At 30.6% G+C, this 19,518-nt stretch overlaps 2 protein-coding genes across 6 annotated transcripts in view; one reads left to right on the top strand and one right to left on the bottom strand.

Annotated features, from left to right (window-relative positions):
- LOC126742806 (sodium/potassium/calcium exchanger Nckx30C) overlaps positions 1–19,518 on the bottom strand; it is a 151,971-nt gene that overhangs the window by 88,340 nt on the left and 44,113 nt on the right. The gene's annotated exons all lie outside the window — the stretch shown is intronic.
- Positions 510–9,086, top strand: LOC126742809 (uncharacterized). Its single transcript, XM_050449614.1, has 3 exons — positions 510–662; positions 4,175–4,357; positions 8,816–9,086. The coding sequence occupies exons 1-3, from the start codon at positions 579–581 to the stop codon at positions 8,978–8,980; spliced, it is 432 nt and encodes a 143-aa protein (XP_050305571.1). The 5' UTR covers positions 510–578; the 3' UTR covers positions 8,981–9,086.

Below are 19,518 nucleotides of genomic sequence, written 5' to 3'. Positions count from 1 at the left end.
ATCAAAAATCGCTTCCTATAATATAATATTTCCTCCTCAATTGAGCCACATATCAAATTATTTTCGATATTTGCACTTCCATCGATAATATAGACAAAGGGCATACGCCTACGGTAAAATAAATGATGCAGAATATATTGCGTAGTTTCAATTATTTGATTGTAATTAGTATATGGGATGGGAATCGGTCCATTATTGGTCTATTCAAGGGAAATTTAAATGGCGGCACGTTCAATTTGATACTATGCGGGGCCTTTGAACGAATGACAAAGCACGGCTGATGGATCTATCTGCAATATATGTTTTGTCCCTTATAAATTATTTAGGGGGTGTTAAGCTGATTCGATATAGTTATTTATGTGATATGTGGTTAATCGCACATTATATCTGTTTAAAACACACACTTTTCACTATAAATTTGCATATTTTGGTTGATTATTATAATTTTGAATAGAATTAATTAACGTAATTTTTTGAATGTAGTTAAATATAATGGTCAAAAATGAAGTTTGTCAATATTTGTCAATCAGTGCATTTCTTGCCAAATTTGCTTATATTTGTTTCTTTTAAAGCTTAAAATGCCGAAAGCTACATGGTATACCCCCATAGCTCGTTTAAAAAATCGCGAAGAAGTGTGGAGCAGAATCGAAAACAAAGGATGGGTAATTATGTTTGCATAACCTTCATGGATATTCTAAGGATTTGCTACAATTTTAGGTTTATAAGCATAATTTAATGAGAAACAAATATTATTTTTAATTTAAACTCTTTTGTTATTCAATTAATAAAAACCCATACGGTGAAAAAAGTATAAAAGAAAATACCTTTTAACACTCCTAAATATAACACATTTATCATCCGTTTTGTTTGTGTATGATTGCCTGATTTAGATTGTGTCTTGTATAAATTATATTATACAGGGTGTTTTCAAAGTTGAGTTATTTATTTTAATGGCTTGCAGGATTCGTCAAAGGAACCTGATATACCATGTAAATGACCTTTATAAAAGTTTCATAATAAAACAGATACTAGAACATTAAAAAATTGGAAAAATAAGAATGTTAATAAACAATTCTTTTGATATTCTTGGTGAATGCCGTGTAAATTCTTATCGTTTTTTGTTTACTGCTCTTACCATTTATCAAAATTTGTATGATTTTCAGTAATCTTTGGTTCGATCTTAGGAACTCTTAATGTTCCTGGAATAAAAATCATCAAACTAATGGAAATAAATATAGAAAAAAGTCTACTATTAATATACCTTAAAACCAAATATAAAAAGGTATTAATGGCTATTAGTCGAATCTTTTTTTTACTTCTTCATCAGTTTCTTACCCATCTAGAGACTTGATATTACCAGAAGTAACTTTTGCAACAAATACAATGTCTTTTAGTTTTAGGTTAGTTGCATGGTGATATGGATGTTGTTTATATTAAGATTGGATATATTAAATTTAAATTCAAGCTCCATGATAAGCTTATACGTAACATGGATAAGAAAACAATAACCACACAGTCCCATCCTATCATACTAAATTTAAATGTAGGTTTTGGTCTTAAACGTGTGCTAAAGTTCCAGTAAAAAAATGGCATAAAACAGATTTTCTTACTTAGTTGCCAGTTTAAACAATTTACATACTTGAGAACCACTTAATGCTAACAATGGAGTAAAGATCGTTCGAATGCTTTTTTTTTAATGTCACCATGGAAACTTAAATAAATGTGGTGCAACGAAGAAAGTAAATCCTAATTTTTATACACAATTATTCGTTCGTATACCATATCTCGATAAGAACAGAAATTTTATACCTTCTTTCATTCATACAAATTGTTTAATATTAATTTCATAAGCAATTATTCTATTTAACGTTGAAATAGGAGCTATTGCGCTGAGAAACAAGTATGAGACAAAATCAAAGGCCTTACTGAAGTCACAAAATAATGTAGCTGCATGTAATATAGTAATTCCCTTACTCCTAAAGCCAAACTAGTAGGATATCAACTAGCTGTTCATAATTCTGGTTCTGTGTAGTAGAGGATAGGCAGGAACGAAAACAAGTTAATGTATGATGTCCTAGATATATACATATAATGGACTGGAATAGATCTCTCGCTCTCTCTCTTTCTCCAGCCATCCAGAATTTCTCTCATAATGTGAATATATTAGATAGCATTGGCGAGAGTATACAACCCTAATTTACACCGGACTTTGGATGAGTGATACCAGATGCAACTTCCATTACCTTTAGGCTTTGGAATAGTCTAGAAGTACGTTGTTATTTTGAACTCTCGAGCTTTTTAAATAAGTTGGCGTATATTAAGTATTTGTTCTTTGATTCTGGTTGGAATATTTTTGGTCATGAACTCCAACATTTCTGAAATAAAAGTCTCCTGAATTCTTTTGATCTCTTAAGAATTCAAAAGTCTTTTCTTATTGTTGTATTGAGATTATTATGATCTCTTAGGATTCCAGAAAAACTGCTGTCGAAACTTATGATCAACAGTGTTAGAGTTTGCCACAATTCTTAAATATTTTCAAAAATTCGTTTAAGCTTTCAACCACTACATCAGATTTAGTACAGCTAGTTTGTTGATTGAATTGGATTCAATGGATCCATTCCTTGGCCTCCTCGATTCCCAGATTCAACTCCTTGTGATTTTTTCTTATGGGGCTATTTGACAGAATTGGTTTATCAAAATGGAGCAGTAAATACTCCAGAAGAAATTTAAGAGCGCGTTAAAAATTCTTGTGATTAAATTCGTGGATACCAGGATTTATAGTATATCAGCTTCTTTTGAGGAGTTTTACAAGGTGTTGAAACAAATGACTCAACTTTGAAAACACCCCGTATATGATCAAAAGACATTTTTTCATTTTTTAGATTGTAGATTTTTTTTTGTTTTATCATAGGCAAGGTAATACAAATAGAGTTTTTTAAAAGAACTTCCGTAGCATGGCCTGAGTCAGCAGTTTGAACATTTTGGAAATATTTTATTTACTATAAGAATATAAATTTTCATGTGTTCTATCACTATTTCCTCTATTATAAGAAGATCCAGTATCCTCTAAACGTATTAAACTGCATTCATGGACTTCCATGGAAAAAGTCATATCGTTTGATTTAAAAGAGTGTATATAAACAGTCCGACAAAATATTCCTGCTATAATCAAAGAATATGAATAGCAAACATTTTTAAGGAAACATTCCAGAAACATTCCCTCAGAGCTCGTTTTATGAACACTCAAATATTAGAAGAACTTTAATAGTATATTTCTTAAACGATCTGTGCTATCAGGGTATTTTATAGCTTAAAATCATTAAACCATGACAAAGTTAAAACTTGACTAATTATGTTCTTTTTTATTATTTTAAAAAAGATGTTTTATTAATTGCAAAAAAATATAAAATACGCTTTTGTCCCATTAATGTTTATCTGAGATCCAGAACTTGACAACCATCGCTATAAAATAATATCCTCTGTCCGCAGTTAATCTAAATCCGGAAAAAAATCATAATATCAAGTAATCCAAAATGTTTTTAGAGTACAAAATGCGATTAAAAGTTAAAAAAATACTTTTGATCCATAAAATCCAATAAATGTCTATCTGAGATCTAGAAAATATGAACGATCAGTATAAATAGATATATTTCATCTATAATTGGTATATGGACATCAGACAAGTCACATTTACAGGGAACCCAGAGGGTATCTAAATAAAATAAAGAAAAAATTTAATTTTGACTTATAAATGTATATCTGAAAGACCAAAATTATTGGGGATCGCTGTAAATTATGTTCCGTTCCTATAATTACTGTAAGTAGATCAAAAAATTAATATGTTTTGGTGATTAATATTTTTTCGATGTTAACACTCTATATCTTAAATAATTCATTGCCACATTAACTTCTTTTTATTTGTTAATACTTTAGACGTCCGACTAATCGATAAAACGTCTTATTAAATTAAAAAAAAACAATTTCTGAATGACTTTATAATTCATTTTAAATATATTATAAAAAATTTAAGTTCGAGAAATGCATAACTTTATACGAAATGACACACATTGTCCTTTCATTATCTTTAAGAACTCTCACACAAGTTATACTCCAAGGAAATTTCATCATTTATTTAAAAACTTGCCGTAAATGGTAAAATTCCTTTTGTTCCTAGAAAACCATCCCTATGGACTTAGAACTGGAGATAAACTACTTTAACAATAGGCAGCAACATTCACGTTTACTGGAGTACGATCATTATTTTGCTTTTACGAAGACATTTCCCTTGTGGGATCCAAAAAAGGCGAAGGATAATCGACGATTTCTCCCCACTATCCGGGAAAATATTTTCCAGCAGGTACGTATTAGATTAAAAAAAAATAGTTGACAAAAAGTAAAACTTAATTATTGCGCACTGGCTTTATCTATTTTCGTAATGAAAATACGATAAAGCAAACACCTCCTTACGGGTCAGTGAGTTCAGGTAATTCGCTTCCGTTGCAAAAGCGATAATAAGGCGCTTCAAGTAATTGCTTCGGCTGGACTCTCGCCAAAATAACCCATTTTCCAGAATGAAAAAGTTCCATGTAAAGGTGAAATTCGAGCGTGGAAGAAATAAACGACCGGATTTTTGTAAAAGTTCGCTGCTAAGATCGGTATTATAGTCGCGATTTGAGAGATAGATGAGGCGTTTTTCACAAAACCTGGATAAATGGATGTTTATAAAAAGAGTTTTTCGAGTTTTTACGACGCTTTAACAGTTTATTATGAGGGTACATTTTTTGGCTTTAATAAAAAATTTCTAGGGTAATTTAGTAGTATTATACAAAATTAGTTAAGGAGGGTTTCCTGATGCAAAATTTATGATTATCAGGAATATAATTATAAATTATAAGCTTTTTCAATTACTGTCTGAAAAATGTTTCATTTCGAGTTTTCTTAAAATGGGTTTTTTAGAAAAACAACATATGAGTGGTCAATTTCTAATATGTATATTGGGTATGGAAGAAAACTAGGGAAAAAGCCAATTCAAGCCGATGACAACTTTATCAGTAAGTCAAATAATCCCTAAAGAGCAATAAGGGTCAAGGCAAATATCTTACTTAATGCTAACAGCTTCGATAATTTTTTCTGCTCAGTTGCCGAAAATGTAATAAATAGTTTTGACCATCAGCTTATCACTTTTAATAAACACTAAAGCCCTAAGTCAATAATATACCTGAGTTTAAATTTAAAGCTATCAGTTACAATGATGTTAGGGATACTATTGATTGAATCAGGGAGGGTTGATGGCAGCGGTGTTTTGTGATCTATCCAAGGCTTTCGATTGTGTAGATTACCGAATCTGCTGCTAAAGCTCGAGAGATATAGCTTTCGAGGCCTGGCTATTTCCTGGTTTTCATTTTATCTTAATTGCCGTTATCAACATTTTGTATGCTCAGGAGCAAAGTTTTCATAATTGGAAGGCTCTGTTTCGGGTCCTGTTTTGTTTCTGCTATATATTAATGATCTTGTTCAGTTGAATATGTCTGGCTAGTTCACCCTTTTTGCCGACGATACTTTAATACTATAGCAGGACATTGAGATTGGGCGGCTGGAGCTAACCATAGTTGATGATTTAATTATCCTTAAAGAATGGTTCAACTGCAAGCGCTTGTGAAAAATATCAACTTTAACAACATCGACCTCTATGTGATTAACAGAGTTAAAATTTGGAAGTGTAGTATCATTTATTAAACAAAGTCAATCTGATCTTTAAGCAAAGAAATTGACATCTTCTTACATTTCTGAAAATTAAAGTAGTCTATTCACTTCACGCTATTTAAAAAAGCTATCAAGTTTTTGTTAAGCACTATTTACTTATAGCTGCATGTAGCATTTCGAAGAAATGATGTTAAATTAATAAATGTTGCTCTACACTGACAAATCATACTGTTAAGGTAAAATAAGCTGTTTGATTTAATGAAACAGGTTGCTATAAATGAAGGTATCAAAGGCCTTAGAAAAATTGAACAAACTAGTGATTGGGTGTTAGTTCTTCACCATATTTTTCTCTCCTGACCTAAAGATAGGAAAAATTCTTGCTTGTTTTTAGACGTTGGAAGAAATGCTTATCCGTAAAGACAAACTCAAAAGTATACACAGGTTCAGCGAAAGTAGACTCCTTATTCTTTAGTATTTTTAAGGATGACAATACATCCACATGATTTAATTGATAACTATGAATATTTTGAGAAGCAGATTGTACATCTGCAGACTGAAATCAGCAGATGTAGTTTAAGATATTAAGGATGCTAGATGTGTTTCTTTCTTGTTATACAAATCTCTTTGGATCATGATATATATAATTTGCAGTATTTGTAATATAAACCATATACGATACATCAATATAGGATTTTATGGGTTCTTGCAAGGCTTCATAAGCAGTAAAGTGAACAGATTTTGTTTTTTTGCATCTAGTAAGCAACCTGTACTTTTCTTTTAGAGCTGCTATATTTTGGGTAATATACAAGCTGGAATAGTATAATTTTTATTTAATTATAAAACCTAATATTTATTTTTACGATATCCATATCGAAGAACTGCTCAAAGATAAAATCCATAGAAACTGAAAACTGTCCCATTAACATTATTAAAATTATGAATAAAATTCCACTGAAACTCAAAGATAAACTGCTTCAGCGTGAGAAAGTTAGGCCTTATAAAATTATAGTTGACACTTTGAGGCTTTGGTTTAAAGTTACAATTGATTTTTGCTCTAATTGATATAACAATAGAAGTATAAAATGCGATCTCTGGGACAAGTGAAACACCACCATCAACAATGCATGAGAAATCAGCAAATATCAGATCAAGGATATTACCATATACATTACAAATATTATTAAATTGACACAGATTCAGAGACACTCCTTTGTATTATTTGTTGGTTTACTCAAAATTTTATAAAAAGCCAATTACCAAAACTGGACTAGAATACGCTAGTAATATTAAAGGGTAGCTTCTGAAAATAGACAAAAAAAATTACAACAAAAGTCCAAATATATGGTGGCAAATGATTGCTATTAAAAATGAAAATGTATCTACATACCTACATAAAGTGGAATTTTTAAAAGCTCACTCCTGTTCGTGATCCTTATATTTTTTTTATTTTATGAAGGCTTTGTCGTGAAGAATCCGATAAGTAAAAACATGTGTTGCGCAATATCACAAAACCTCTCCTTTAGTACATTTCTTATCAAATATAAAAATTAAATTCAAATTACCAAAAATTATTGTGGTGAAAAAGCTGCCCAATCAGTTCTTCCTATCACCTCCGTCCTTTCTTATATCTATTACATAAAGTACCTGGAGTGTATAAAGTTATTAACACTAACATTCAGTGTTATTATTACCAATTTTACCTATTTTATTTGCATTTTGCATTTTGTGGATTTTTAAAGCATTTTTGCAATTTAGTTTATCACGCTTTTTGCAATAAAAGCTAATAAATGTTCTGTTTTTCTCTAAAAATAGAAAAAAAAAACAGTTTTATGATTTCTCCACTTTGGCCATTATATGTCATAAAAACCGCAATAAATTGTGTTTTTTAGTACTTATAAGTAATTACATAGGGTTTTTGGTCCAATTATACAGGGCGTGAATACTTGGAGGAAAGTTATTATTAACATATTTTTTAAAACTCTTCATTTTTATTGCCGTTACTGGATCTACAATAGAATTTTCAGTATTCTTAGCCTGTATTATTGATATTCAATTAATAAACACACTGTATACTTAATAGAAAAAAATTACTTGTACTTTTCTTTTAAATCAGGACTTAAATACTGATGACGAAAAAATTATTATAAAAATTAAGATATTTTATATTATAAAAATTAAGAAAAACAGTGCCTTAAATAATAATTTTGCAAGAATTACGTTTTTTTTCAAATTAAATGGAGAAACTAATAGTTGATTTCTTATAAAAAAATATTTTATCGCCTCGCAGATTTGTGGCAAAAAAGGACCAAGTCCCTCCGTATGTTACGCCACTGGCAATTTTTTTAAAAATTGTCTTTATCAGAAATTGACAATTCACCATAGTAACCCGCATGCGAAATTTAATTAAAATTGAGCCAGTAGTTTAAAAGTTATAATAAATAAACAAATAATTATTCTTAACTTTAACACCCTGTATCTTTGTTATTAAGCATTACTGAGAAAAAATTTATAATGAAAGTCTATTTCTTTTTAAATTCTCTATTACGTGTTAAAATTAATGACGTTTAAACTGGACCACCCTGTATATCATAATGACTAAAAAGCGTCTATGGTCTAAAAAAGGACAGAAAAATGTCTTAAAGCTTTATTGTTACTCTCTACTTTGACCATCATTACGTAATAAAAGTCACATAAATTCGCTAGAATTAACAAGATTAACGATGATTGGCCATGATTTTTGGTCACTATGGCACCAATTTTTGAAAGAGTTATTCCTTCCAAGAAGCTAAATAAAATCTGTATCACTCTATAAAGATTGGTAGACATTTACATCATTAGAGCAGGAGGCTTAACTATAAGAATATTTTTCTTAATGTAACTTTGAGCAGCTGATCTCAAAAGTTAGTAATATGCCATTAAAAAAAAATTATTATTATTTAAAATTGCTTTATATTCCAAACATAATCATCTTGATATCTTTTACAGTTTAAGGAAAGTAATACTAATTAAATGGCCCTACTGCATTTTTGAACCCCTCACTAGGCCAATTACGAGAGCAGACCCTCTTTAAAACTTAAAATGTCTTTAAGCTAATAAATTATTTATGGTGCAGGAAAAGGATAAGCCGGTGCCCGCCCTGACGTCACTAAATTATGGAAGAACGACCCTAACTTTCTATGACGAAGTCGAAACGGCGTTCAAGCGATCCTGTCCCACGTGCGACTTCTACAGGAAACGGGGCGTCCTGGAAATCGATGACAAAACGGAACACCAATAAGCCCTTTCGACTCCAAATACGTATTCTGTATAAATTTTCATTTTGTTTTACATTTATTTTAGAAGCCTTCTTGAAATAAATGCCTTATTGGCTAATTTAAAATTTATCCTTTATTTAAAAATTGACTCTTGATTTTGTTTTTCACAAATGTTATATGAAAAATTTTAAATTTTTAAAATATACCTTTTACCACTTATCTTTTACCAACTTATTTTCTTTAATCCAAATCCCTAATTAGTTCAATTAATTAAATAAATTAGAAACCATTACAAAAAATTACTAAAACTGCTCTTCAATTTTGGTCACGAAGTAAGAATACTGTTAGTTTATGAGCCGGTATACAAGCTATCATCTAACACCCAATCTATTCCAATTATTGGTAAGAAATACCACTTAATGCAGTAGGAACAGTGGTAATGAAACGTATTTAATTAACCGTTAATCAGATTAGGTTTATTGGTGATCAACATATATATTCCTTTAAGAGACTTTAAGAGAACATTACCTCAGTGAAATTTTATTTCTATCAATTTCTTTGAAGTTATTAAAAGTTGGATGTATTCAATTCTAGTGACCAGCAGCAAACGAGGCTTGCAAGTTGTTGCTGGGCTTAGGTATGGTCAGTCTTAGATATATACCACATATCACTCTCCATCAGGTAATTGACTTATACTTAGTTCTGTCAAGTGATTAGTTCTATGAAAAAGTAAAAAAAATCCTGATGAAAGATAGATCCCGAGAATTATTGGCCAATTTCTTTACACAAAGCTTGGTAAAATATTTAAGAGCTTACGAAAGAGTCAAATAGAAAAGCAAAATTCATTGCTTTATGTTAGGCAATTAGACATAAACACTTAACAGATACAGCGGTCGGGGACTTGTGTGACCAGGATTCTGGAAGATTTTAAGTGCAGTTTCCACTCTCAGACCACAGTTTACGATTTGTCAGAAGCCTTTGCGGATTGTGTTGAGCATAGTAAACTTCTTTAAAATTGACAATTCAAGTATTAACTTACTCCATTCCCACTTTGACAGGCAAGAGTCAATATGTTCACTTTGAGAGTGATTGGTCCTACTGATGAATTTATTCTTGGGCCCATTCTCTTTCTGGTGTTTGTCAATGATCTTTACAGCTATCATCCTGGGTAGGGTATTTTATCTTTATGCTAATGACACAGCATCCTTGATTGCAGCTTATCTGGCCATGATATTATAGCAGTCATGCAGTGACCTGAGGAAGTGAGTATCAAATCGATTAAGTTTAAATCAAAAAGATAATTTTTTCCGCTAGAGATTATAGTCATAGTCAACAGACTTTAGATGAAGTTGTAACATTCCTTAATGTCACATGGTGATATTGAGATGTATATGTATTCCTATGTCCACCTAAGTTTCGGCTTATTTTTGGGTACTTCTCTCCGAATGCTATATCTTTGGTTATCTGGGGTCACTCTGCTCATGTTCAAAATATTTGCCTCATAATGCAGATGTATCGAAGTGTTTGTTAAACTAGACTTTCAGATTTAAGTAATTTTTAGTCATATCCTTTATTGTATTTTTTAGCTATATGTCCTTGCATTTTATATTTCTTGACTTGTGTAAGAGTGCTTTGCTTGATGATACTAATAGATAAATAAATGAATAAATAAATATTACAAGCAATCCACAAAATGGGTGGATAGTTTTCATGTATTGGATCAAACTTTTTGATAACCTTTTTGATTACTGCGACATACTGAAATTAAGATATTGGCATCTGAATCATAACTCAATCGGTCAAAGTTCACTAATAAAATTATAAATAGGGATGTGTTCTTTAAAGTGAGAAGGATAAATAGATTAGGTTTATCAAACTATCTAAAGAAGCTTGGCTATTATTTTTCGCACTTTAATGAGCTCGGCAAAGTTGTAGATGAGCTTTGGTATGCTTTATCCATATAAAGTCCTACATATTAAGTTGTTTTTATTCTGGTACCCTTTTTTAGAACTTCGGTATCTTCTTGTCTAATAATCGTCTTCGCTGATCTATTAGACATTTTATTTCATTTACCATTCTTCCTGTACTTCTAATCTGACTTTAATAGTTCAATTTGATCTCATATTTTCAATGGTTGCTTAATTTTTTTCTTATGCCTAATCTTACTTTATCTTGCTCTGATTGTTCTTTAAACTTTATTCATTATCTTTCTTTAATCATATTTTTTCTAAAGATTTTTTATCTTCTTGGTTCTGTTCTCATAAATCTATTACTTTGTTAACATTTTCATAAATTTGTTATCTTCTGATCCTTTTTGGTTTACCTTTTGATTAAAAGTATTAAGGCACAATACGATAAATATGTATTTAAATAAACAAATTCCATATCAGCTAAGTTATATATTGTGGTTAATGTTACTTCTAGTGAACTAGTTTTGACAGAGCATGGAAAGAGAATAAAAAAAAAATGGAAAGAGAATAATGGATGTATTTCTTCTTCTTCTTTTTTTTCTTGTGTCATATCAGGTTTTTCTTTAGTTAGCAGTTACTTGGGCAAGTCTTTCTCAATTCTACGACGGATGTTCCTCAGCCAAGAAGTTTATTTTCTTCCCACTCTTCTACGTCCTTTTCTCATCATCATTAGGTGTAGGCTTCTGTAACACTCTCCTCTGAAGGCATGTCCATGATATGAGATTTTTCCTGCACTTAACTTAAAATGTATTTCGTGGCAAACATATTGCGTCGGTCCTGTTTAGTACTACTTCGTTGATCTGCATAGCTGTTCACCATTTGCCGGTGTAACCACATTGCGAAAGTTTCTAACCAATTAACTTTAATTGTCCAGATCTCTGCCCCGTGCAGCAACACTGATCATATATAGGATTGCAGAATAATGGTTTCATTGTTTGGAATTGTTTGGGCTGTCTCTACTCTACTTAAACTGGATTACTTTGTCTATATTTTTCATAGCATTAGAATGTGCTTGTCGACTAAAACAATACATTTTGCCTTATTGATATTTATGTTTAGCCCCTTTTATTCCTTGTGTCCTTCTGCGTTCCCACAGTTTAGTAGATATTGTAGGTCTTCTAGGTTGTCACACAACAACAGTGTCGTAGGTATATCGTATCGTATTTATGTATTCTTCATTGATTTGTACCTCCATTTCTTGTTCTTGAGAAACCTGTTTAAAATTTTTCCTGAGTATATGTAGTATTTGGATCAACGAACACACACCACAAAAATGTCCTTGCGCTGGTCGCGACATTTTTGTAGCAATATGTTCAGAGCAAATAGTGCCTCTATAGTTTCCAAAGTGTTTTTAAATCCAAATTGGGTTTCATCCAATTCTGCCTCAATTTTGGAGGTTATTTTCCTGTAAATAATGTTAAAAAAATTAGGCTTATAAAGGTCATTAGTCTATACTCACAGCATAGTTTTGCTCGTTGGAATTGGAATAAATATACATATGTATATGACCAAAAAGAGTATAAATCTAGTCATAATAAAGCATCTATTTTGGTTCTACTATTGAACTACAGTTCCAGGCTTTGGAGTGATTTGACCGATATCTCTACCACTGCTTCCACATTTCGTTATCATCTATCTTTTCTATCTAATATTTCTTCCCGAAAATAGCAACTTCTCTGCTCAGTTATCTTAGTCGTTTTCTTACTTTTCTAATTTGAGCTTAATAGTTGAACTTAATAATTCTGTCAAAACTATTTTACGTTCTTCTCTAATATTTTAATGAATATAAATACCGCAAAAAGAACACATATCATTTCAGTTTTATAGTTCAAGATCAAACATTTAACCACATTAGTCTTTTCCACGATTTATTGCCTATAAACCATTTTATGGCTGTTTATTACATATAAAATATAAGGTTTTTCAAAATCCTAAATATTTAACACATCAAACTAAACACAACTTTTTTGTTTGGTTATGGAATTATTCCGTGAGGTTAACCCATATTAAATTAACTAATTTATTAAATTACTTCATAGTTTATGCACAACTTATAAAACTTTTACTTACTGGCAAATAAAAATAATAATCCAAGTTTTCTAAAAGTTTTAGCTGCTCATTATAGAAAATTTTTCTTTATGAACCGAAAACTAATAACAACTTTTTAATATTCCACTGACAAATTGATAACAAGCGAACTGACCTTCCGGAGACATCATTAGAGCTCAACAGTAATTACTAACAACTCAAAAAGAAACTTTTATTATTAAGTTTACAGCTTGAGAAAACACTTATTTTCTGGTCTAAGGTTTGTCGAACTAATGATGCAACTTTCCTACCTGTTAATAATTAATAAAGTTCACGTTAGTTCAAGGCTAATCGATTAGTAAATAAAGAAAGTTTTTATTAAAATTACGTAAGGTACTCGTATTTCCTTTAAGATCTTGTTTAAATTTAATTACTTCTTGGTACATCCTTGCTTTTCTTACAATAACAAGGATATCCTGTCATCTCAATCATTGAAGCAATTGTGAAGCCCGATCAATTTCAATCCTACATAACCAAATTCACTCCTGACACACAAGAGATTGGTGATGAAGTCAATAAAGACTATCTGCTGAGTCTTTTTAAAAGCAAAAAATATAGTTCATAGGAACTTTCTAATGAACCAATAAAAATCTGATTTGGAGCTTCCAATATCTTCGACTCCTTACTCAAATCTTTCATATTATCTGTCTGGAGTTGTTTGGTGTATACATAACGCCTTTTTTCTTAATCTAGGTTAGGTGCTAATCGTACTGGTAGATTATAGTAATAACTGATTTAAGACCACAATATATATTTACATCATATTGTAGTCTTAAATCAGTTAAGTAATCTATATCAAATAAATTTGATCCTTCATTACAGGAAATTGATGAAGTTATTTGCTCTAAAGATAAAAGCGCCTTATGATAGTCTAACAATAGATCAATCTGACTACCAGATAAAATACTTCAACATATTTCCTCTAGATCTCTTGATAAAATACTAATAGTCAGTATTTTATATGACATACAGATAGATGTTAGTTACTGCATAGCAAAAACTTTCTCACTGCTTCTGAAGTTTCTGAAGAATTACAGTGATAAGAACTACAATAAGCTCACAACTGAGTATCATGTATACTCAATATATTTAAATTGCTTATTAGCTTGTTATCCTTTACCGTTTAGTAAATTAATGACAAAATAAATAGTTATGCAAAAAGAAGCTGGATCAATTGCAATTCTAAACTAAATTCACTCAAGAATCATATAAGATCTGGGGTCAACTATAAAAGTCTCTGGTATCTATCTTAAAATCATATCTCTGGTATTCGGTGATATTTATTCAACACATTTCTCCTTAACTTTAGTTAAATTAAATACTGATGATCATTGTAGATGGAGGTAGCCAATAGCAAAAACTTTTTAAAGTTTTGAAAGAATCACTACCAATCAATCAATCAATCAATCAATCAATCAATGCTTTATTATCATAAAATTTAAAATTTTGTCGACAAAGTTATTATTTAAATAAATCATACAAACAAAATATATACAAAGAAAAAACAAAAAATACAACAAAACATACAAAAAACTTACAACTGCTATTAAGTAGGTACAATCATTACATGTGTTATAGTTTTTAATCATTTAATTGGACACCATGTTTAATGTGATGCTGATTCATCTCTTAAATCAAATTTAATCTTTGATCGCAAGAGATTGATGGTCAAGCCGATGAAGACCCTATCTTCTTGATCTTCTGAGGTTTAAACAATCATCTGACTGAAAACCTGCAAATTATCTCTGGTGTTCCATAATATGTTCATAACAAATTTATTTTTAATATCTGATATAATTATTGGTGGTCATGGTAGATAAGAATTAAATCAATTAAATTTGACTCTGGATTAGCGAAGAGTAAAGGTTATCTTCAGATTCAGAAGAATAAAGGGTCCTTTAAGGTTAAAGATTATTAATTTGCTAAATAGAAACCAATTAGAGCACCAATTTATTCTCTCTTTTTACTTAATTGTTACCTTAATCCAACTGTCAAAATTAGGACATATCCTGTAAATTTAAAAATCTGCAATACAAATACAATATATTAATAGACACAAGACACAAACGACATACACAATATTGACTATCTACAAACATATACAAGACCAGCAGAATATTTGGTTTACTTGCCTTATAAAAGCATGATTGGCATTGTTTCAGTTTGTTAAGTCCCCTTGACATGTTGCCTGCAAAAAGACATGTACACTTCAAGCTCAACAAAACTTCTTGTCTTATTGCGTCATGTCAAGCGAGCTTTAGATTGAGATCATGCATATAACCAGTTCCATTCAAGCCAGAATAAAATTTAAATGCTCACTTAAAAGAATTGTTTTGGTTATGCAATAAAATGTCCTTCCTAATAGTCTTTTATTATTAATATTGTTATAAAACAAAAACGCATTAAAAGATTTTAAAATATGAGGGGTTGTTTTTTTGCCGAAAAGTTTCATTTGGTAAATTGGGTTATTTTTAATCATAAATTTTGCATAAACACGTTTTGGGGCAACGTGATTGTTTGTATTAGTTAGTATCTGTTTACGCTCGTTTCTGTTTTCCATATTTTCCAAATTTGGTTGTAGGGAGGTATTATGCAGGGTAAGGAAGGTATGGGGGTAAATGTGAGGACAAGTTCCCTTTAGTCTAAGAAAATTTCATTTATTTTGACAGTATATAAATTAAAAATTAGAACAAAAAAACTTTTTTTTTAATATTTTGTCATTAATACTTTTTAAAATTATTAATCAAGTACGGTCTTGTGGTAGTATATTTCGAAATAAATCAGTCACTTTAATACGTGTGACTACTACTAATACGTAGACTTATATCCCGAACTAGAACGACAAGATCGTAAATAAATTTACAATTTTGTCAAGTATTTTTTTCTAATATTTTGATTGTACTTTTATAAAAAAATTTCCCTGTAAACGACCCAACTTTAAAGTCCCTTGTATATCAGAATATATGCTTAGAACAAAGCTGCTTTATTACTAAAATTGAATTAACGTATTACTTGTAATGACCATCAGTATTACGCATTATATCCATAACTTCATTATTGGTATAGTGTCAACACTTAAACGATGTTAATTAATGCCTGGACCGGTTTACAGAGTAAGCTGTTAACTTGGTAATATGCCCGAGGGAGTTAATATAATATATAACTGAAATTGAAGATAGAGGGTTGCAAATAGGTATTTTCAGTACCCTCTACTATAACATTTAAACTGCTATTTTTTTCCGACTTGATTAAAAGACCTTACGAATCCACGGTAATTCTTTTTGGTTCACCTTGTAAACAAAATGGTCCTCAAAATTAACCCCCAATTCTTAATATTTAATAGAGTGGAACCTGCTGAGCAGTATTATTTTTAATTTTTAGGTTACTCTTGTATTAATAAGTGATAATAATTACAAGTTAACGTTGGGTCAGTTTATGAGCTAGAAATACACGATGGATCAAGAAGTAGCAGGACTGAATTTATGATGGAGAAGGGTTGGAGCACCTAGACGTTGTAGTGAGGACATTTAGAAGAGATCTATAATTTTTTTGTATAAGCACCCCTGTTACAAAATATCACAATTTAAGATAAAAATCTAAGTCAGAAATTCAGGAACTCGGGAAAACTGCGTTGGAACCCTTAGAAAGTCGACAGCGTCAACTTCAAGGACTGATGAAAATATGACCGACGTCAAGACGTTTCTAGACTTTGATCGGCGCAAAATCACTTGTCTGATTATTGATAAGTCACATACTAATAATGACTCACGTCCAAAGAAAGCCAGAATGTAAACCAGATAATCCATCAACTCCAAGCTCATCTCCTTTTCTGATTGTCAGATCATAAATTGTGAATGCCAGTTTTAACGTTGCTGATGAGAGAGTCTCTGGCCAAGCACAAGGTTTTTACATTGCCTCATCCCTCTTACTGTCCAGAACTAGCACTGACGGACTTTTGTTTCTAATCTCTTGCTTGAACTCTTTCCTCATCCCAAGCGAGAGGTAGCTCTGAAGGTGATGGAGAAAAGCAACTTCCAGAAAGCGTACCGTGGAAATCGCGTTATATCGAAGCACAAGGGTTTTAGTTCGAAGACTACTAAGGACGTGTACCGATTAGAAAAAATTAATTCTGTCAAACTACTTTTTGATCCTTCTGGATATCAGAAATGGTTAAGCTTTATTCAAAGTTTTACAGTTTACCCATGATCAATTAGTGCAGTTTCTAGAGGAGTATGATAACACAAAAATAATAAAAGAAGTAAATTATATATTTATTATTCGTGTATTTTTAACCCGTAATTTTGTTGTTTTTTTTGTATTTTCATTTATTAACCAGGGTGGCCCAGCTCTATTTACACACGATTTTTTTCGCCCCTGTATATGATATGAAAAAAGTTAAGATAAAAAGTTTTTGTTTGGAAATAGTAATTTTGTTGATAGTATTAGTAAATGTACAGAGTGTCTCAAAAACAAAGTTGTCATTGTCAAGTAAGTTTTTTTAAATGAAACGCCTTGTATATTTTACAAAATTTTTTACTTTTCATTTAATTCTACATAAAAATGTATAATACGTGAAATATTGATGGTTTTTAAGATAATTGTGTATTATGATGATATTATTTAATTCATTTGCAATCTACTATTATAGAGAATGTTCAAACTACTAACTGTTCTCAGTTTGACACTACGTTCGAACCTTTTCATTACCTCAGTGGCCCAGGGGCTTCTTATTACTTCTTTCGTAATTGCTTTACAAGCCCGTGTAGTTTTGTATTTTAAATCTTTTAAATTTCTTAGCTCTTCAGCGTATACTTGTCCCTTTAAATATGCCCACAAGAAAAAATCTGGCGGTGGTAAATCAGGTGACCGGGCTGGCCACCTGACAGGACCTCTATATCCGATCCAGTACATTCCAAATCTATTGCCAAGGACATTTGATACAATCTGCGAGTTATGAGGTGGAGCACCATCTTGTTGAAGCCACATATTACGTCGTTCAGCTAGAGTAACTTCTTGCAGCAGCGTTGGAATTAAATCGATAATTTAATAAGTTAATCAATATTTGACGTATAGTGTTTTAAATATTTTTAATGTAGAGTTACATTAAATAAAGAGCAAAAGTTTGGTAAAATATATAGGGCGTTCCATTTAAAAAAACTTACTTGACAATGAAAACTTCGTTTTTGAGACACTTTGTACATTTTCCAATACTGTCAACAAAATTAGTATTTCCAAATAAGCAATTCATATCTCAATTTTGTTTCAATATCATTGGAAAAAAAGGGGCAAAAAAATTGTGTGTAAATAGAGTTTGGACCTGTATTTAAATAAAAATTTCTAGTTAAAACTTTCTTAAATCTCTAAAATTTCTTTTTAATTAAAGTTGATAGTTCTTGGCATTTTCAGCTTTTTATGTATTTCTGATTACTCTAACTATAGTGGGTAAAAAGTGAATGAGAAAGAAAAAGGAATGGAAAAGTAGTTGATTTTAAAAAAACTTAATATAACGTTTCTCTTATTAAGGAAAAAATTATTGATTGCGTAATTAAATATTAGCCCATAAACTTCTTGAACCGATTTAAACAAAATAAGACCCCAATATTTCTAGTTTCTGAATTTCATGAATTGTCAATATTTCTGATAATATCCAGTTAAAGATTCTTGGTAAAATATAAGTAATGTAACAACATATCTGTTTCTATAAAACTCGCTATAAGCTTTATATCCCTTTATATGAATACTAAGAAGAAAATATCTTTATACACATCTAAGAAGGCAAGACTCTACTTTTATTTCCCATATTTTGTCCTAGAGGAAATGAATATAAATTTCCCGAAGTATGGCAGTAGATATTTATGGAAAATGCATTTTCGATTCTCATAACAAGTTGCAATACAAATAAAGAATACATATATATTCGCATGCTTTTATATAGATATTTTACATAGAGCATTGAGAGATAGAAGGATTGTCGGTTATTTTATAGAAACTTTTGCACAAATCTGGGCTTACCGATATGTACGGCTTAAAATTAGCAATAAATATATTTTAAAATTGCCAATATTTCCTATTTTAAAATGGCTTTGCTCCTTGTCGTAATATCAAACACCCAATTTCGGAATTTTCGCTCTCCAATTTGAACCTAATGCACATAAATTTACGAAGTGTAATTTATAGCTGAAAACTTTTGGGGAAACTAACTTTGTTTTGACCCCTCGCTGCCGAGATTTTATCTTTTAAATTTTAGTTTAACGTTAGCATTATGACAAATTTTTAGTCATGAAAGTAAAAATTTGTGATAATATCAATGTGAGAAAATAGTTTCTGGTTATGATTTTGCCTTACTTTATTCAAAAATAACTGAGAAAAGAAACTTTCTTAAGCTTAAATTAAAGTGTCAATCAAATTCACATCCCTCATTAAATTGGATATCATTCTCATCCTTGTTTCTTTATATATTCAATATTATAACCTAATTATAAGACTAATAAAGTAACACTTTT

Source organism: Anthonomus grandis, chromosome 12 (assembly GCF_022605725.1).
Source record: "Anthonomus grandis grandis chromosome 12, icAntGran1.3, whole genome shotgun sequence".
In the NCBI taxonomy this organism is placed as follows: Eukaryota; Metazoa; Arthropoda; class Insecta; order Coleoptera; family Curculionidae; genus Anthonomus; species Anthonomus grandis.
Note: the sequence above shows the minus strand (reverse complement) of the source record. Positions and strands in the feature narration are given on the sequence as shown.